Source organism: Scyliorhinus torazame, chromosome 5 (genome assembly GCF_047496885.1).
Source record: "Scyliorhinus torazame isolate Kashiwa2021f chromosome 5, sScyTor2.1, whole genome shotgun sequence".
Classification (NCBI taxonomy): Eukaryota; Metazoa; Chordata; class Chondrichthyes; order Carcharhiniformes; family Scyliorhinidae; genus Scyliorhinus; species Scyliorhinus torazame.
In genome coordinates, this window is record NC_092711.1 from 170,019,655 (window position 1) to 170,040,563 (window position 20,909).

The 20,909-nt window shown below is 44.2% G+C and overlaps 3 protein-coding genes across 3 annotated transcripts in view; 2 read left to right on the forward strand and 1 right to left on the reverse strand.

The window, feature by feature from the left end:
• Window positions 1–20,909, reverse strand: part of LOC140420588 (uncharacterized) — a 282,147-nt gene that overhangs the window by 148,863 nt on the left and 112,375 nt on the right. The gene's annotated exons all lie outside the window — the stretch shown is intronic.
• The window catches only part of LOC140420604 (uncharacterized), a 139,412-nt gene that overhangs the window by 61,615 nt on the left and 56,888 nt on the right, over window positions 1–20,909 (forward strand). The window lies entirely within an intron of this gene.
• LOC140420591 (uncharacterized) lies at window positions 6,105–10,696 on the forward strand. Its single transcript, XM_072504589.1, has 2 exons — window positions 6,105–6,196; window positions 8,945–10,696. Exon 2 carries the CDS (start codon window positions 9,297–9,299, stop codon window positions 10,638–10,640), a length of 1,344 nt encoding a protein of 447 aa, XP_072360690.1. The 5' UTR covers window positions 6,105–6,196; window positions 8,945–9,296; the 3' UTR covers window positions 10,641–10,696.

Genomic DNA, 20,909 nt, shown 5'->3' on the forward strand with positions numbered 1-20,909 from the left:
GGCAGACAGCTCGAAAGTAACTTTTAAAAGGTCAAAGTCTGGCAATGAAACATGAAGAGAGAGAGAGCTAATCTTCAGCTAAACTCAAACTCAAAGTACAAAACAGACTAACAGACTGACACAGACTAACACCCCGGAAAAGATATCTCTAATTAACAAACAGAAAGACTATTAAGGACAAAACTGACTAAACTAACAGAAAGACAACACAACACTAACAGAACACAACACAAAGACACTACAGAAAGACTAAGAGAATTAAAGACAGCAATTAAGGACAGACAACACTAAAATGGCGGGCGGAAACATTTCAGTTATACACTTTCATATCTGTTTTAAGTCATCTAATCATACCCCAATATAATCCTAATTGGTTTGGGTTAGACTCAAACACATTTGATTTGATGGCAAGCCATCCATCTTCAATGTGCAACATCAGCTTTTAATTGTTTCATGTCTACATGTTATGGAATGTGATATTCTGCTAATCTTTACCAGCAATAGACTGGTTTTAAGCTAGCTTGGCTAATGTAACAATGGAGACGTCATATTGACAAAGATTGAGTAAAATATATATATGATTCAATGCTCTTACAAACTGCATTGGACTCCTGCCACCTCGTTGCCATGGAACTCAGTCCTTGTCCTTGACAATTAGCACAAGCAGTGTCAAATTGTCTTGCAACTGTGCTGTTATAATCTATGATGGAATTTTATGCTGTTTCATGTATCTATTGAAGACCTGAATTTATGTGTGCTAAAATTCTCATTTTTAAATGAGTATTTAAAACTGGGGCTTAATATTTATGCTTAAACAGCTATCTTTTACCTATACTAGTTGTATTCGAAATACCTGGCTTCTACAGACCCCCATCTATTTACAATGTATATTAAACATTTAGATGAGGAAACTAAATTCAACAGCTCTAAATTTGCAGATGACACAATGCTAGGTGGGAGGGTGAGCTGTGAGGAGGTTACAGAGATGCTTCATGTGTGATTTGGACAAGCTGAGTGAGTGGGAAAATGCATGGCAGATACAGTATAATTTGGATAAATGTTATGTTATCCGCTTTGATAGCAAAAATAGGAAGGAAGATTATTTATTTATTTATTGAAAAATTGAGAGTACCCAATTCATTTTTTAATTTTCCAATTAAGGGGCAATTTACCGTGGCAAATTCACCTATGCTGCACATCTTTGGGTTGTGGGGGGGAAACCCACGCAAACACGGGGAGAATGTGCAAACTCCACACGGACAGTGACCCAGAGCCGGGATCGAATCTGGGACCTCAGCGCCATGAGACAGCAGTGCTAACCATTGTGCCACCGTGCTGCCCTGGGCAGGAAGATGATTAAATGAATGGTTATAAATTGAGAGACGGAATGTGGAGCGGGACCTGTGTCCTCATACACCAGTCACTGAAGGTAAGCATGCAGGTGCAGCAGGCGGTAAAGAAGGCAATTGGAGAGAAGATTCGAGTACAGAAGCAGTTTTGTCTTGCTGCAATTGTACAGGGCCTTGGTGAGGATAAATCTGGAATATTGTGTGCAGTTTTGATCTCTTTATCTGAGGACGAATGTTCTTGCTATAGAGTAAATGCAGAGAAGGTGAACCAACTAATTCCTGAGATGGCGGGACTGATGTATAAGAGTTGTGTCGGTTACAATTGTATTTGCTGCAGTTCAGAAGAATGAGGGGGATCTCATAGATATCTATAGAATTCTAACAGGACTAGACAGGGTAGATGCAGGAAGGATATCCCCGATGGTGAGAGTGACCACACCCAGGGTCATAGTCTAAGGATACGGGGTAAACCTTTCAGGACTAAACTAAGATGAAGAGAAATTTCTTCATCCAGCAAGTGGTGGGATGAAGCTATTGGGTTGGATGATCAGCCATGTTCACAGAGCAGGCTTGAAGGGCCGAATGGCCTACACCTGCTTCTACTTCCTATGTTTCTATAAATCACAACAGCTCATCTTGAAATGCATAATTTCTCGATATACTGTGTTTGGATTTTCACAGGGGACTTGGAAATGGAATGAAACACATTGTTGTTACACAAAATCACAAAGGCACCGTCTTTATTCCTGATATTCATCAGCATATGGGGGATCTTATAGAAACATATAAAATTATGAAGGGAATAGATAGGATAGATGCAGGCAGGTTGTTTCCACTGGCGGGTGAAAGCAGAACTAGGGGGCATAGCCTCAAAATAAGGGGAAGTAGATTTAGCAGTGAGTTTAGGAGGAACTTCTTCATCCAAAGGGTTGTGAATCTATGGAATTCCTTGCCCAGTGAAGCAGTTGAGGCTCCTTCTTTAAATGTTTTTAAGATAAAGATAGATAGTTTTTTGAAGAATAAAGGGATTAAGGATTATGGTGTTCGGGTCGGAAAGTGGAGCTGAGTCCACAAAAGATCAGCCATGATCTCATTGAATGGTGGAGCAGGCTCGAGGGGCCAGATGGCCTACTCCTTTGGGGACTTTTCTAAAAATAAATTACATTTCTGTAGCACCTTTCATGACCACAGGATCTCCTGAAGCATTTTACATTCAGTGAAGTACTTTTGAAATGTAGTCACTGTTGTAATGTGAGAAACTCTGGATGTGCTTCTGTCATAAGATTTAGTTTTTAAAATCAATCACTTGTCGATCTTCACTGTTGGAAGTAAGAAGGTCAAAGAAGCCATGTTAAACTCTAACATGTGACTCGATCTTTATTTCAGAAATTAATACCGTATAAACGTGAATCTTCAACACTGCTGCGTGAGCATTAATTGTTGAAACAAAGAAATTCTTCAAGAATTTTGACAAGAAAGAGAACATTAAATTGTGTCAAGGTCTGGCTCAACCACAAGGCTGATTGTTCAATCCAAACAAGATGAGTAAGAAATAAAGCTATTGTCTTGCACAAACTATCTTTTTGAACCAGTGTACCTTGGAGGAACCAAATATATTAATTAAAGATTACTGTTTTACTTAGCCACCAATCAGTAACAGATGATTGATCCTTAATTCAGTTACAATGAATGAATCAATAATGAATCCGTAGTTCTCGTAAAAGACTGATTTTTATTTGCTGTAAAAATGTAAAAGCAGGGCAGCAGAGTGGCGCAGTGGTTAGCACTGAAATGAAAATTGTTTATTGTCACAAGTAGGCTTCAATGAAGTTACTGTGAAAAGCCCCTAGTCGCCACATTCCGGCGCCTGTTCGGGGAGGCTGTTACGGGAATTGAACCGTGCTGCTGGCCTGCCTTGGTCTGCTTTCAAAGTCAGCGATTTAGCCCTGTGCTAAACAGCCCCTGCTGCCTCATTGTGCCGAGGTCCCAGGTTCAATCCCAGTTCTGGGTCACTGTCCATGTGGTGTTTGCATATTCTCCCCGTGTTTGCGTGGGTTTCGCCCCCACAACCCAAAGATGTGCAGGGTAGGTGGATTGGCCATGCTAAATTGTCCCTTAATTGGAAAAAAATAATTGCGTACTCTAAATTTCTTAAAAATCTTAATTGCTGTATATGTAAACAATGTTTTGGGCAGCACGGTGGTGCAGTGGTTACCACTGCTGCCTCACAGCACCGAGAACCCGAGTTAGATCCCGGCCCAGGGTCACTGTCCGTGTGGAATTTACACATTCTTCCCGTGTCTGTGTGGGACACACCCCCACAATCCAAAAAGATTGTGCAGGATAGGTGGATTGGCCATGAAAAATTGCCCCTTAATTGGAGAAAAATAGTTGGGTAGTCTAAATTTATAAATTTTTAAAAAAGGAATGTATAATGAAGATAAATGTACTGACAAGAGAGACCTTCAATGTCAGATTAACCTCATCATTTGAAGTTGTAAAATAAGGGATTCTATAGCAGCAGATAAAAGGATAGTATGAAATAGTTCTATTGTATTCCTGCCTAAGTGTCAGTAATTGGGGATCCAATTCAATTAATCTAGTGACCAAATTGACCAATTGTCATGTTATGAGATAATGGTCACTTTGGGGATAAAAGTAGAGGTTCCGACCGTCTTCATTGCTGGCCAAGTACTGAAGACTCCTGAGGCCGAGTTCTAAGGAAATTACTGTCAAAGAAGGAGCCAGACTCCCGAGGCTTATTCCACACAAATTACTGTCAAAATAGAATCCAGAGAGGGTTACGCTTCTACAGACTGATCACCCACATGAAGTTGTAAAAGTCAATGTCTTAAAGTTCAGTAAACCTTTTTCTTTTCATAAACCTATTTTTGAATTTACTATCCAGAGAATTCTGCCTTTGTCTTAATTGATTCAAGGGCTGTCCAAACTAAAGTGAATTTGTTAAATGGTAAGTTAGGGGTAGCTGAAATCAATTACATTCTAGATAACAAGATCAGTATCTTCAATTAAGAACCTTGCATTTCTATAGCACCTTTCACAACAATAGGGCGTCCCAAAGTGCTTCACAGCCAATTAAGTACTTTTGAAGTGTCATCACTTTTTTAATGTAGGAAACGCAGCAATCAATTTACACACAGCAAGATCCCACACACAGCAATGTGATAATGAGCAGATGATCTGTTTTTAGTGATGTTGATTGAGGGATAAATATTGACCAGGACACTGGGGTAACTCCCCTGCTCTTCTTCAAAATAGTGGCTGTGGGATCTCTAACATCCACCTGATAGGGACAGACAGGGCCTCAGTTTAACATCTTCTTTGAAAGAAGGCTGTTCTGACAGTGCAGCACTCCCTCAGTGCTGCGAGGAGGAATGTTGGATGTAATTTTTGTCCTCCAGTCCCTGGACTGGAACTTGAACCGACAACCTTCTGACTCAAGAGAACTGCCCACTGAGCCAGGGCTGACACTATAGACATTACAAAGTTAGAAAGTGAAAGTTACCCTTTAAAACCCCCCATCCTTTGCCTCCAGTGCCGAAATGTAATAATAAAAACCCCAGTATAAATAACATGGATTTGACTGACAAATATTGAGGTGTTGGTTTTGAGTCACAAGGTTTGACTTTCCATTTGAGCCTCTGGCACCTTTCTGTCTCTCTATTGGGCAGCACGGTAGCATTGTGGATAGCACAATTGCTTCACAGCTCCAGGGTCCCAGGTTTGATTCCGGCTTGGGTCACTGTCTGTGCGGAGTCTGCACATCCTCCCCGTGTGTGCGTGGGTTTCCTCCGGGTGCTCCGGTTTCCTCCCACAGTCCAAAGATGTGCAGGTTAGGTGGTTTGGCCATGATAAATTGCCCTTAGTGTCCAAAATTGCCCTTGGTGTTGGGTGGGGTTACTGGGTTATGGGGATAGAGTGGAGGTGTTGACTTTGGGTAGGGTGCTCTTTCCAAGAGCCGGTGCAGACTCGCTGGGCCGAATGGCCTCCTTCTGCACTGTAAATTCAATGATTCTATTGCTCATGTCAATGACAGGCAGCGACGGAGCTGAGGGCTGAATTTAACTGAGAATAACACCCCAGTTGGCAAACTTCCATGAATGTCACACAATTTATATAAAGGGCTAAATACAGATTTAGAGAAGACAGTTTTTTAATGGGTTGAAGGGTAATGGGGAACTGGCAGTATGGTGGAATTAAAGCCTCCATGAGAACAGCCATGATGGAATGGCAGAGCAGACTCGATGGGCCAAATGGCCTAATTCTGCTCCTATATGTTATGACCTTATGAAAGGGGGAGACATTGATTTGCTCCCAGATGTTGCCCAGAGGAGGAAGTTTTAGTCTAAAACGCATTGTCCAACCTCCGCATTGTGACATCACAAAGGAGCTCATCCCCTAAATCAGCCAATAGGAATAAATCCGTTCCGCAGTGACGTCACTGCTTTTGAGCGCACCCGTCCGGCGCGAGGATACGGGAGCCCCGCCCCCACCCTTTGATACCCCTCCCCCAGCACATCGTCAAGACGGTTCCCAGGCAACCGGCTGACAGCTTCGACCCGAGCGAGAAGCCACTCCGCCCAACTCAGAACTGCGCATGTCTCAGGGAGAGGGGAATCTGCGCATGTGCAGGGTGAGCTCACTACCGCTGCCTTGTGCTCAATGAGAAGATAGGAGGACCGGAAGGACTCTGTTTCTCCGCCAATCAGAGCTCCCCCATTGTCTCAATGCGGAAGCTGGACATGGAGATTTCTGGCGAGCAAAGCTGTTGTTCCTCCAACCCTGAATGAGCTTGAGATGCACACAGACTCCTGATTCCAACATCTGTGAGTTAAACACTTTCTTTTCTCCCCCTTTCCATTTCTTTTCTCATTCTCACCTTCAATTGGTCACTTGCAGCAACTGAAGGGAAAGGAAGTGAATCCAGGGAGGGTGCAGACTCTGCAAAGCTTGGCCCAGGCCTCTCTCTCTCTCTCAAAGACATTGACATCCTTTGCTCCCTCAGCTTGACACATTTATTTGTCTGGCTAAAAAGACAGTCTTTTTCCGAATGTTCACAATTAAAGGGCTGGTTTACCCAGGAGATGACTGACATTTAAGGGGACAGTAAACAGAGCATATCCAACTCAGCCAATTACTTCTCTGTAGGTCTACTGTCCATCATCAGTAAAGTGATGGAAGGAGTCATCAAAGTTGCTATTAAGTGGCACTTATTCTGCAATAACCTGCTCCCGGACGCTCAGTTTGGGTTCCGCCAGGGTCACTCAGCTCCTGACCTCATTACAGCCTTAGTTGAAACTTGGACGAAAGAGCTGAATGCCAGAAGTGAGGTGAAAGTAACTGCCCTTGACATCAAGGCAGCATTTGACCGAGTATGGCATCAATGAGCCCTAGCTAAACTGGAGTCAATGAGAATCGGGGCATAAATCTCCACTGGTTGGAGTCATACCTGGCACAAAGGAAGATGGTTGTGGTGATTGGAGGTCAATCATCTCAGCTCCAGGACATCACTGCAGGAGTTCCTCAGGACAGTTTCCTCGGCCCAACCATCTTCAGTTGCTTCATCAATGATCTCCCTTCCATCATAAGGTGAGAAGTGGTGATGTTTGTGGATGACTGCACAATGTTCAGCACCATTCTCAACTCCTCAGATAACGAAGCAGTCCATGTCCAAATTCAGTAAGACCTGGACAATATCCAGGCTTGGCCTAATAAGTGGCAAGTTCCATTTGTGCTACACAAGTGCCAGGCATTGACCATCTCCTACAAGTGAGGATCTAACCAACACCCCTTGACATTCAGTGGCATTTCCATCGGTGAATCCCCCAGAACCAATATCCTGGGGGTTACCATTGATCAGAAACTGATATGGATTAGCCATAGTAATACTGTAGCTCCAAGGGCAGGTCAAAGGCTGGGAATCCAAGGTGTGTTACACACCACCTGATGCCCTAAAGCTTGTCTACCAGACATCTACAAGCACAAGTCAGGTGTGTAATGGAATATGCTCCACTTTGCTGGATGAGTGCAGCTCCAACAACACTCAAGAAGCTCAACACTATTCAGGACAAAGTATTCAAACCTTCCATCACCGAAAAACAGTAGCAGCTGTGTATACCATTTACAAGATACACTGCAGTAACTCATAAAGGTTCCTCAGACAGCACCTTCCAAACCTACAACCACTACCATCTAGAAGGACAAGAGCAGCAGATAACTGGGAACCTCACCACCTGGAGGTTCGCTTCCAAGTTACACACCACCCTGACTTGGAAATACATTGCCGTTCCTTCACTGTCCCTGGGGCAACATCCTAGAATTCCCTCCCTAACAGCACAGGGAATGTAGGGCAGCATGGTGGAGCAGTGGTTAGAGCTGCTGCCTCACGGCGCCGAGGTCCCAGGTTCGATCCCGGCTCTGGGTCACTGTCCGTGTGTAGTTTGCACACTCTCCCTGTGTTTATGTGGGTTTCGCCCCCACAACCCAAAGATGTGCAGCGCAAGTGGATTGGCCTCACTAAATTGCCCCTCAATTGGAAAAAATAAATTGGGTACTTTAAATATATAAAAAACAATTTTTTATAAAAAACAGCACAGGGGATGTACCTACACCTCAAGGACTGCAGCAGTTCAAGAAGGCAGCTCACCACTACTTCGGAAGGGCAACTGGGGATGGGTAATAAATGTTAGCCTAACCAGCATTGTCCACATCCCGTAAATTAATTTTTTTTAATGTAATATCGGACAGAAATATGTCTAGCGTTATATGGTATGTATTATATATATTATTGGTGGTTCTGTCATAAAATACATGTATTATTATTTCTAGTTTTGTAATATAGTACTGTACCTACATTATATATTTCCAGTCATACAGTCATTGCAGCACTGACAGAATCCATTTGGGAACGCAAGTCAATGCTGACTCTCTGTACAGCAATCCAGTCAGTCCCATTCCCCCTCGATATCCCTGTTCCCCTGCAAGTTTATTTTCTTCAAGTGACCATCCTATTTTATTTTAAATAATTGATCATCTGGACTTCCACAACCCTTGTGGGCAGTGAGTTCCCTGTCATGACCACTCCATGGACGAATAAAATTCTTCCTCAGAATTTCCCTATCTCTAATCAATAAATGTACTTGTATGGAGATTCTCTACTCTTGTACAGGTTTTAGTGAGTTTAGATTTGTTGATTAGCACCTTCAGGAAACTTGGAAGGGAAAGTAAGTGAATCCAGTCTGTATATTACACACATTTCTCATCCAGTAATATAGACATATATCTGTCTGGCTGCCTGCATGAAGATTTTCAGGTCTCTGTGTCCAGGACAGGAAGCAGTGAGCAGGGATCTGTCAATCAGCCTGAATCAGCACCTTCAGGAGAATTGGGGGGTGGGGGGAGGTGGTGGTGAATATTCGATACAGCAGAGTGAGAATGGAGGGAGAGTGTGTGATTGAGATTTAGAGCATTTCAGGGAAAGAGAGTGGAAAGAATGTTCGATAGACACTAGAATTGTCTGTTCTGAGTTTCTATCCTGTACTGACAATGATTACTATTGTAAAATCTGTTTGCAGGAAGTTCGAACGAGAGGAGTTTGAGGCCGAGATCTCAAACTAAATATCATATCAAGAATTGACTGATTCCCTCAATTCTTGGGATCATCGGCCTTTGAATCTATAAGGAGAAATGTTTGTCTATTCTGTCTGCTTCAAGAGATTTTAAACAGTGTGTCTGGAAAAGCACTGAGACACACACACACCCATGTGAGACTATTACAGAGCACTGACTGGAAAGAGCTTTAACCAGTGACAGAGCCTGAAAAAATACAACACTATTCACAGCAGGGAGAGACTGTATAGGGGTTCTGTGTGTGTACGAGACTTCAACTGATCATCCAACGTGGCGAGACGCAAGATCACCCGGACCATGGAGAAACCATGGAAATGTGAGGATTGTGGGATGGGATTCACAGCCCCACAGGAGCTGGCAAGGCATCAACGCAGTCACACTGGAGAGAGGCCTTTCACCTGCTCTCAGTGTGAAAAGGGATTCACTGACATTGGCAACCTGCGGAGACACGAACGAGTTCACACTGGGTTGAGGCCGTTCACCTGCTCTGACTGTGGGAAGGGATTCACTCGGTTATCCCATCTGCAGACACACCAGCGGGTTCACACTGGAGAGAGGCCTTTCACCTGCATTCAGTGTGAAAAGGGATTCACTGACATTGGCACCCTGCGGAGACATGAACGGGTTCACACTGGAGAGAGGCCTTTCACCTGCTCTCAGTGTGAAAAGGGATTCACTGACATTGGCAGCCTGCGGAGACACGAACGAGTTCACACCGGGGAGAGGCCATTCATCTGCACTGTGTGTGATAAGGGATTCACTCAGTTACACCACCTGCAGAACCACCAGCGAGTTCACACCGGGGAGAAGCCGTTCATCTGCACTGTGTGTGATATGGGATTCACTCGGTTATCCCGCATGCAGACACACCAACGAGTTCACACTGGAGAGAGGCCTTTCACCTGCTCTCAGTGTGAAAAGGGATTCACTGACATTGGCAACCTGCGGAAACACGAACGAGTTCACACTGGGGAGAGGCCTTTCACCTGCTCTCAGTGTGAAAAGGGATTCACTGACATTGGCACCCTGCGGAAACACGAACGAGTTCACACTGGGGAGAGGCCTTTCACCTGCTCTCAGTGTGAAAAGGGATTCACTGACATTGGCAACCTGCGGAGACACGAACGAGTTCACACCGGAGAGAGGCCATTTACCTGCACTGTGTGTGATAAGGGATTCACTCAGTTACACCACCTGCAGAACCACCAGCGAGTTCACACCGGGGAGAGGCCATTCATCTGCACTGGGTGTGATAAGGGATTCACTCAGTTACACCACCTGCAGAGACACCAGCGAGTTCACACCGGGGAGAAGCCGTTTATCTGCACTGTGTGTGATATGGGATTCACTCAATTATCCAAACTGCTGAGCCACTATGTCACTCACACCAAGAGCAGGCCCTTTAAATGCTCTGACTGCAGGAGGGGTTTCAAAAGCTCTCAGCTACTGATGTCCCACCAGCGCGTTCACTCTGAGGAGAGACCATTCAGCTGCTCTCACTGCACAAAGAGCTTTAGAACCTCATCCAACCTGATGAAACACGAGCGAGGTCACACCGGGGAGAGCCCGTTCACCTCTCCGACTGGGAAAGGATTCACTCGGTCATCACTTGCTGAGCCACAATGTCACTCACAGCAATGAGAGACCCTTTAAATGCTCCGACTGTGGGAGTGGGTTTAAAAGCTCTCGGGTACTGATGTCCCACCAGCACATTCACACTGAGGAGAAACTGTTCAACTGTTCTCACTGCACAAAGAGGTTTCAAACATCATCCACATTGCGGAGACACCAGCGAGTTTACACTGGAAAGAAGCCATTCACCTGCTCTCCCTGTGGGGAGGGATTCACTCAGTTGTCCAACATGCTGAGACACCAAAGGGTTCACAAGTGATGACGGTTTAGATTCTGCTGTAATTCCTGCTGTTAATCACATCCAGGACTGAATCTGGAGTGGGTGGAGGGGCTTGTCTCCTCGTCAACTCTTGGTGCTCGGACGTGGCGACCCTGGCGAACTACTGTTCCCCGGGACCTGGAATACCCGACTGTGAAGTACCGTCCATACCACCTTCCATGGAGTTCACTTCTGCCACCATCACGGCGGTCTACATCCCACCCCAGGCGGAAGTGAAGAAGGCGCTTGATGAATTGTACACCACTATAAATAATAATGATGCAGAATACCCGGAGGCCTTGCTCATCGTGGCCGGGGACTTTAACCAGGCCAACCTCAAGAGTGTACTGCCAAAATTCCACCAACACATCTCCTGTCCCAACAGGGGCTGCAACATCCTTGGCCACTGCTACACAAACATCAAGGACGCTTCTCGATCCATCCCCTGACTGCACTTCAGAAAATCGGACCACACGATGGCGCTCCTTCTCCCGGCATACAAGCAGAAACTTAAGCGGAGAATCCGGTTAAGAAGGTCGTGCAGTGCTGGTCCGAGGCAACCGAAGAGCTCCTGTGTGACTGCTTGGAGTCAGTGTGAAGAAATTGAGTTCTTTCTGTCCAGTCTGGTCTCAATCAAAAGCTGAGTTCGGATTTAGAAATTCCTTTAGTTTATTTCAAATAGCTTGCAAGCTTCCACTCCCTCTGATGAAGCAGGAGACCCATGTCCCTTGAAATTCCCAGAGCGAGTGAGACAAAGGGAGGCAACACATGTGGTCTTTAGTTTACACTCATGCAGTATCAAGTTCCACATACACGAATACAAGATTCCGATAGGCCCTTTCCTTGACCTGGTCATATAATCTAACTGTCACTGATTCTGATAGGCTCATTACACATTCCTTTCCTTCCTCTGCCTCCCAGCATCCTTTGTGCAAAGAACCAGTCACAATAGCCACCCCTCCCCCTCTCGCCATGCTTTGCCCATCTCTTTGTTCACTCCCTGCAACCCGAATTAATGTCCACAATGCACTATTCTAACTGGTCATCCCAGTCTAATGCTCTTTTCTTTAGTTCAATTCCTCATTATCTCCTTTTATCATTCTATGATAACTACTATGCCGCTCCCTAACCAACATTCCCTTCCGCTACCCGCCGACAACGGGACACCGGTGGCGTTGTGGCAGGTGCATTGGCCTGACGTCTGGGTTACGCTGCACCTCCGTTCCGTGCAGGTGGAGAACAGACATGTTATATTTTCTGTCACCTCTGCCACGAGGGTCTCTATCGCTAGAGAAATGTGTGGGTAGGTATTCCCCCTAATGGTCAAAAAGTGTGCTAACAATTCGCCAGACCAACAATAGTCCTGTTGCTGTCTCGGTCCAAATTTGGATTTTGTTTAGGCATACAACTCCCAGTGTCCATTATAAACATCCCCGGGTTAATAACCTGCATCAATGTCTGGTCTGAAAGACCGTCCCGCAATTCATTACATTCCGTACAGAAACACCTCATCACATTTCTACAGCCACTGGCTCTCCGTCCGGGTTCCTTCTGGTTTGATGGTCGGCAGTAACGGGATGTCATCTTGGTGAGTGGTGATGGGCCGAGTCTATCGGCATCATCCGAGCCATAGCCATCTTACAACACATATTAAGGCATCCAATGATTGTACAATTATAATAACCAGTATTATCAATCCATGCATCAGGTAAAACCCCATGATGAGCTGTGAGAGCTGACTCTGAGCTGAATCCTACTGTAGGGTTTATATCCCCCTTCTAGTTGTACTGACTAGCAGCTATCCCCGATCCTTATCATGTGTGTGTGTACATGTCGTGATTTGTAAACTGTGCACGGAAATCAACTGTAAATTCATCCATCCCGCAGACCAGTGGCGATAGACTCTTTGTATTGTTCTTGCTTCAAGTCCAATCACCGTGAACCATAGCTGTCGCTACTCAGGAAGGTAACACAATAGCTATATCCGTGTGTTCCACTACCTCCAAGGCATCTGATTACCTTGTGGTAGCAGCACCGTAAAAGGTTCCTCATGTCCCTTAGAAACAGCACACAACTCAGTCCATCAGCGACCAAAAAGGTTTTCGTCCCTCACTGGTATTATTTATGATATCATGTACTATCCACTGATTATCTCGCTTTATGAATTGCAGAAGCTGCAATCCATCCTGTTTTTATTCCTGACTTCCTCGCACTAACGTCTAACATTGTCCTGAACCATGTAGTCTGCCAGCCCCGGTTTACATGAGACAATACTCCGTTTTCTTCAAATCCCTTTTGTCCGTTATCATTTTGCTTACAGCAGGGAGTGTATACTTGCCATTATTTGTTTGTTTGTTTTTCTACTTTGCAATAACACCACTTGCACATTCAATACAGTCAACCTTTGGTGTTACAACCCAATTGAATCCATACATAACAGTCCCTAACAACTTACAGGACATTTTGTCCGTAATAACTATTACACTCTTCAATGCAATATTGTTTGCTGCATTGGATACAAATTTCCCGCCGTGGCATCAAGCTGCCAAAATTCCTAAACTATTGTCATTTAAAATGCAGGGGTTCCTCGTCAGTCGCTGCCATCTGCCAAGACCCTGAATAACTCCACCGCGTAGTACATACCCTGTGGAGACCACAGATCATCCATCAGCTAACGTGCAGTTCAAGATGTCTGATCGGAGGTTTCACTATTGAGGAATAATTTGATATTTTGATTTGTTTCTAACCTGTAAGATTTTCCTTCTGAGCTTTGACATTTAATTGCCTCAAATATGTAGCCAATTGTATCATTAGTTTTCACCCCCATACTGTCTAAAACATTCTTCTCTGGAGTGTAGTTCTCGTTCTTCGTCTGTGTTATTTTTGCTTCATCTGAAAACCAAATGAACAGGTCAAAGGCGGAGAGGGCCCTATTTCTTAATTTGTATCTTTCTATTCTTGTTTGGATGTTCCAGAAGTGCCCTCTCCAGGACTTCCAGATTTCTATTTAATTCCCTTTTCATCCTTGACGTACATCATACGATTAAGGCCTGTTAAGCCTCCTTCTCCTATCGTTGCACCCCTGAGTGAGACTCGAAGAATCTCAAACTCCTCTTTTACTAACTCAGTGATCCAAGCGGGTCGAAACTTTCCCTGATACATGTCGGATATTGCTACTGCATGTACTTTAATTCCTTTAATTTTGATTACGACCAGATTTTTATGAAAGAAATTTCCAATCATGACATTTTCACTTTATCATCTGTCCTATCGATGCTGCTAACAGGTTTCAATTCCCTGGCATCCCGCTCCACTGATTACATTATACTAGTAAGTGCAGTTATCCCGTGCCACTCACAACCAAACGTTCCTTTTCCCTTGTCCGAGCGGTTTGGGGATATGATATATCCTGTGGCACGGCATCATTGCAGTGATACAGTCTTTAAACACTGTCAGGCTAATTTTACGTCCCCGGGTCATCCCAACATCTCTTAAACTACGTACTCCCTCACTAATTGGTAGCACAAGTTTATCACTTATTCACAATCCTGCACATCCTTTCCCAATCACTCCGTCGTCAGCTTGGTTTTCTCTGCAGTAATTACAATTCATCATTATCACACCACCCCATGGTCAAAAGCTATCATGTGGTCACAAACTTCGATCATCAGTGTTGCCTGATGTTTCACAAAACAATCATGACAACTGAATTCCCCAAATTTCCCTGGGAGCCGAAGCATTTCCCCATTTCTCCCCATTTCTGTCGTTCTAAATGCAATATCAACTCACCTGAATGCTATATCTGCCATTCTCCTAGGTTTCATATGATTACTCCCTGTCCAAACTACTGGGCTACAGAACGTGCAAAATCCTTGACACGATGTTTCATTATGTTCACGGTGAATCATTTTAACTGGGGTCCATTAATAACAGCCCTTGATCTATCATCCCATATTCTCAATTCCTTACTAATTATGTTCCTTCGTTTGCTGCCGATAGGTTGCCTATGGATTATAATAATCCCTCGTTTATCATTTAATTGGGTCGGATGTTTTAATTCTGATACAATTCCTTTGCTCCAGATGCCACTGATTCTCTAATTCAACGACCCCCATGCTGCTATCAGCTTTGATTAAAAAGTACAAATTACTTTTGCTGCTCCTAGGAAAAAGAGGGCCTGCATTCTCTAGTGACCATTCTTCCATCGGTGAATCAGTTTTTTTCTCTGCCACACCCTGTTTCTCCACCATTTTCTTTTCTGAATTTTTTAAAAAATGGATGCCCCCTGGCTTGTCCCTCGTCCTCCTTAACTTTACTACCATCCGTATATATCACCCAAGCATTTACCAACTCTGTTCTGCTAACTGATTTATCAAGTTTCTGTCCCTTTTTAATGTTATGAATAAACATTAAGGCAGGGTTTAAAAGAATGGTTTCCCATCTTTCCCATTGAGCTGTATTCGCGCCTTGCTGGCAACCCTGTCTCTTGGTCAACTCTGTCAATTTTAAAAGTTCATTTGTGACATAAATGTTCTTTCCGGCTGATAAAGTTTCAGTCTCTGCTGTCCTTTTTGTTGTGGCTGCCAGACATTTTGCAATGTCCGAAAACCTTTGTTCAGCCCTTGACCAATTTCCTGTCAATGTTTGATAGGTGTCTGAGTATTATGATTAACAAGCACCATACCATATCCATTTGCGTACAGATCAAATTTAAAGCTCAAATTGTCCTCTTCTAATGGCCCGGATATTGCTACAGCTGTTTTTAACTGGTCCAACCTCCTCTTCGGCAGAAGCTAGGGAATGTGGATTGGGAGCAGCTATTTAAGGGTAAATCCACATTTGAAATGTGGGAGTCTTTTAAGAAAAGGTTGATTAGAGTGCCCCTGAGAAAATCAGGGATAGAAATGGCAAGATTAGGGAACCATGGATGACGGGTGGAATTGTGAGACGAGCTAAGATGAAAAAGGAAGCATACATAAGATCTAGGCGACTTAAAACTGATGAAGCTTTGGAGCAATATCGGGAAAGTAGGACAAATCTCAAGAGATCATAGATCATAGATCATAGAATTTACAGTGCAGAAGGAGGCCATTCGGCCCATCGGGTCTGCACCGGCTCTTGGAAAGAGCACCCTACCCAAGGTTAACACCTCCACCCTATCCCCATAACCCAGTAACCCCACCCAACACTAAGGGCAATTTTGGACACTAAGGGCAATTTATCATGGCCAATCCACCTAACCTGCACATCTTTGGACTGTGGGAGGAAACCGGAGCACCCGGAGGAAACCCACGCACACACTGGGAGGATGTGCAGACTCCGCACAGACAGTGACCCAAGCCGGATATGGACAGGGTGGATAGCAACAAACTTTTTCCACGAGTGGGGTTGTCAATTACAAGGGGTCACGATTTCAAGGTGAGAGGGGGAAAGTTTAAGGGAGATGTGCGTGGAAAGTTTTTACGCAGAGGGTGGTGGGTGCCTGGAACACTTTGCCAGCGGAGATGGTAGAGGCGGGCACGATAGTATAATTTAAGATGCATCGAGACAGATATATAAACAGCGGGGAACAGAGGGAAGTAGATCCTTGGAAAATAGGTGACAGGTTTAGATAAAGGATCTGGATCGGCGCAGGCTGGGAGGGCCAAAGGGCCTGTTCCTGTGCTGTAATTTTCTTTGTTCTTCACTGGTCCACCTAAAATCCCCCTTTAAAGTTTCATAAATGGGTCTAGCATAAAGACCAAAGTCTTCCACTACTGGTCTCAAATACCCCAAAATTCCCATGATTTTCTTACCCCCGTTTCGTGAAATCATAGATTATACAGTGCAGAAGGAGGCCATTCGGCCCATCGAGTCTGCACCGGCTCTTGGAAAAAGCACCCTATCCAATGTCAACACCTCCACCCTATCCCCATAACCCAGTAACCCCACCCAACACTAAGGGCAATTTTGGACACTAAGGGCAATTTATTATGGCCAATCCACCTAACCTGCACATCTTTGGACTGTGGGAGGAAACCGGAGCACCCGGAGGAAACCCACGCACACACGGGGAGGATGTGCAGACTCCGCACAGACAGTGACCCAAGCCGGAATCGAACCTGGGACCCTGGAGCTGTGAAGCAATTATGCTACCCACAATGCTACCGTGCTGCCCCATATATACGAAATGGGCACTGCAATTCGAGCAGCTTTCTCTCTCATCCCAACACTGGTTTCCCCACCTGCCCTTGACATTGACTACCCTAGATAGTCGACTTTGCTCCTGCCAATCTGGCATTTCTTTAACCCTATCTTAAACCCTGCTTCATTAAGTGTTTTAATAATTTTGGTCACTCTTTCAACATGTGTCCCCCTGATCATCATCTCCAATTAACACATCATCAATATATACTAAATCCAAATCATCTTTAATCAACTCCCTTACTATTGCCTGAAAGTGGTTCGGGGAATTAACATATCCTTGTGGTAATTTACAGTATACGTAATGTTTAGTGCCAAAGGTAAATGCTGTCTTTTCCCTGCTGTTTGGGTCTAACGGAACACTCCAGAATCCGTTGGCTAAATCTATACTAATTAAGTAAGGTTTGCCTGCCACCTTCTCCAATGTAGTTCGTGGATTTATTAAATACCGTTTATCCTTTTTTTGTGTGACCTTTGTAATTCGTTACCATTCTAAATGTACCATCAGGCTTGCTAACTGCCTGAAATGGGCAATTCGTCGATGCATTTGTGACTTCTTGAATGATTCCCTGCTGTTCTAAGTCTTTGATCATTATCTTCAGCTCGCATTTGGCACCTCGGGTCAAGGGATATTGCTTTTACGGCCTGTGTCGGTCTCCCTGGATTGTGTGCTGGAATTGTGTGCTGATTAACCCTGTGTCATTCTTTCTATTGCTAGGTTTGCTTTCCTTATTTCCTCTACGTTATCAATTGGTTTTAATATCTTAATTTTGTTATTTCTGCATCTATTTTTATTAATCTTTCCCTGCCATCAGATTCTCATTTCCTGATACTGCAAGTAACACTCCTAATCTAAGCTCCGGTCCCATATCATTATTCCTTAAAGCTCCGTCTGCAATGTAGTTCACATTCTAAACTTCATTTCTTCTGCTCGTGACTTTCTTGCAAGTCAGCGGGCACTAGGACCCGGTGGAGCTGTGCCGTATCACTTCCACCGACTACCTCCTAATACTGGTCTCATTGGTCCCTGTGTTTCTAGCACCTTACTGCCACAATGCCCCTCTCCACTATCCCAATATAACGCGAGGGCATGTTTTAATTAATTTTTTCATGAAAGCGGTATCCTGCTACAGTCCCCATTCTACGTGCTCTCGGGACTGCCTACCCCCCTGGGGTCAGTGCTTGCAGTGTCCCCTCAAGTTCTGAGTGCTTATACACCAAGGCTCTACAGTAGTCGAATAGTCCCCAGTACTTGCCCAACCCCTCTTACGGTCTGGGGTTTGGGCATCTCTAAAATGGCCTTCTCCTTTCTACTGGGATCTTCCTTTACCCCTGTGTAATCTTAAAATAAAGTTAAAAATCCATAGTCTTTGCAATATGAAAATCCCCGAATCTTAAATTTGATGTGTAGTGAGTTTACAGAGAAGATACTGAAATCTCTACAAATTTGGAACACACAGAACAACATTTTTAAATGTAGGTACATCATGGCTGCCTCTAACAAAGGAGCACATGGACTCAGTCCACACCGAATGCCTGGTCTTCGCATTTCAATTGAGGTACCTTTGTTCTCTCCTTTTTTTAAGAGCAGCCAAGACTATGCCGAGTTCAAACTAATCATTTACAAATCCCAATTTATACATTTTGATTTTGCTTTTTGTTTACTTCCCGTGACTTGTGTTCTAAATAACTTCCACAATGTTAACCATGATTACTGATTTTCTAGACCTTTCAAATACTTACCCCATTTTAAATCTCACTTTAACTGCCGTGTATACCTCCTAATTGATGGGAAACTTTGTTTTCCAAAACACAACATTTTAAAAACTAGGAATACCAGAGGAAGTTCACAAATTCTTATTAAACACACACACTCATTCATCCACCGAGATCTCCAGTCAAACAAAAGGAATTCAAAGCATTATACTTTCATTCATCTCAACCAACTGGACAATAAAAGTTTGAATTTGCACAGAAACACAATGTGTTTTTTCCCTTTTCCCTTCTTCAAAACTGTTAAGTAAATTTAAACAATCCTGAAGCCTCTTCTTTTTTTTTCCGATAGGGTTCTGAACTTTCCAAGTCTCTGGTTCCCCCTAGTGGCCATTCATCTGCCAACTCTTTTTCACTCATAAGACATATCTCCCAAGAACAAAATCCAACTTAGCCAATTCTGATTTTACGTAATTGAATTGTCTCCAGAACATTCCATCAGCAGTCCTAACTGAATTGTCTCGGTGACATTCCCTGAACCCGTTAAAGACCTTAACCAAATTAAAGTGTAATTTAATACAACCAATTTTAATTTTCAACCCGCATGCACGGAACTGAACTATCACTGCAATATTCCCTCAGTTGCTAACTGAATTATCGCCCGATATTCCCTCAATTCACGTTTAACCCTCAGTCGTCCCTACATCGACTGAAATTAAGTTTTCTAATCCGCCAGACTGAGCTTTGATTTCGTCGAGCGATTTTACCAACCATAGGCGAGTGACCAAACCCTCTTCGGACTACGAGGCAGAGGAAAACCGACGTGGTCCTTTATAATCTACTCACAACGTGGGCCCATTTCCCCTCCGTCCAAGGCTGGTTTAATTCTGATTTTGCGAATAGTCGGGAATTCGCTCTTGTAATCCCACTCCCGACACCAAATGACGATATTGAGTTCTTTCTGCCCTCAGTCTGGTCTTAGTCAAACCCTGAGTCGGATTGTAGGTATTGATTTATTTTATTTCAAATAGCTTGCAAGCTTCACTCACTCTGATAAAAAGGCAGGAGGCTACATGTCTCTTGAAACTTCCAGAGCGAGTGAGACAAAGGGAGCACAGCATCTGGTTTCACACACATGGATTCAGGATCAAGTTTAACATACCCACGCCCAAATAAGGCAAGATGGTAAATGCAAAGCTCCCATAGGCTTTCCCCACATTCCTTAACCTGGCCTGAGGCCCCTTTTCCCAGTATCCCCTGCAACAAAGAAATGGTCCTAGTGGCTGCCCATCCCCCTCTTCATGCTTTGCAAAATCCCAATTACAGGCAATTACAGACTGCTACCCATTTTTTCCAGCCTAAGCTAGAGATGTTTAAAAGTCCGCTAACCTAACTCCTTATTCTACTGTAGTAAGATTTTACTCCTAACTTGGCCTAACTACCCATCATGCCTTTCTGTTCATTTCCTCACTGGCATACTCACTTAGGTTGGCCACTGAGATCTTGAATATGGACCAGTCCAGTGATTCCAAGCAGTCGCGTAGGAATTCTTCCTTTGCCGTGGATCAGCATTGTATGACCTTCTTAACTGGATTATCCCGCTTAAGTTTCTGCTTGTATGATGGGAGAAGGAGCACCGTCTTGTGGTCCGATCTTCCGAAGTACGATCAGGGGATGGATCGGTAGGCTCCTTTGATGTTTGTGTAGAAATGGTTAAGGATGTCGGGGCCCCTGTTGGGACAGGAGATGTGTTGGTGGACTTTTGGCAGTACACTCTTGAGGTTGGCCTGGTTGAAGCCCCCGGCAACGATGAACAGGCCTCTGGGTATTCTGTTTCATTGTTATTTATTGCTGTGTTCAATTCATCAAGCACCTTCTTCACTTCCACCTGGGGTGGGATGTAGACCGCCGTGATGATGGGAGAAGAGAATTCCCATGGAAGACGGTAAGGGCAGCACTACACAGTCAGGTATTCCAGGTCTGGGGAGCAGTAGTTTGCCACGGCCGCCACATCCGAGCACCAGGAGAAGTTGAGGCAACAAGCTCCTCCAGACCCAGAGTCCTCAACCACTCCTCGTATAACAAACGCTTCATTCCATGACTTATTCCTTTGAACCTCTTCT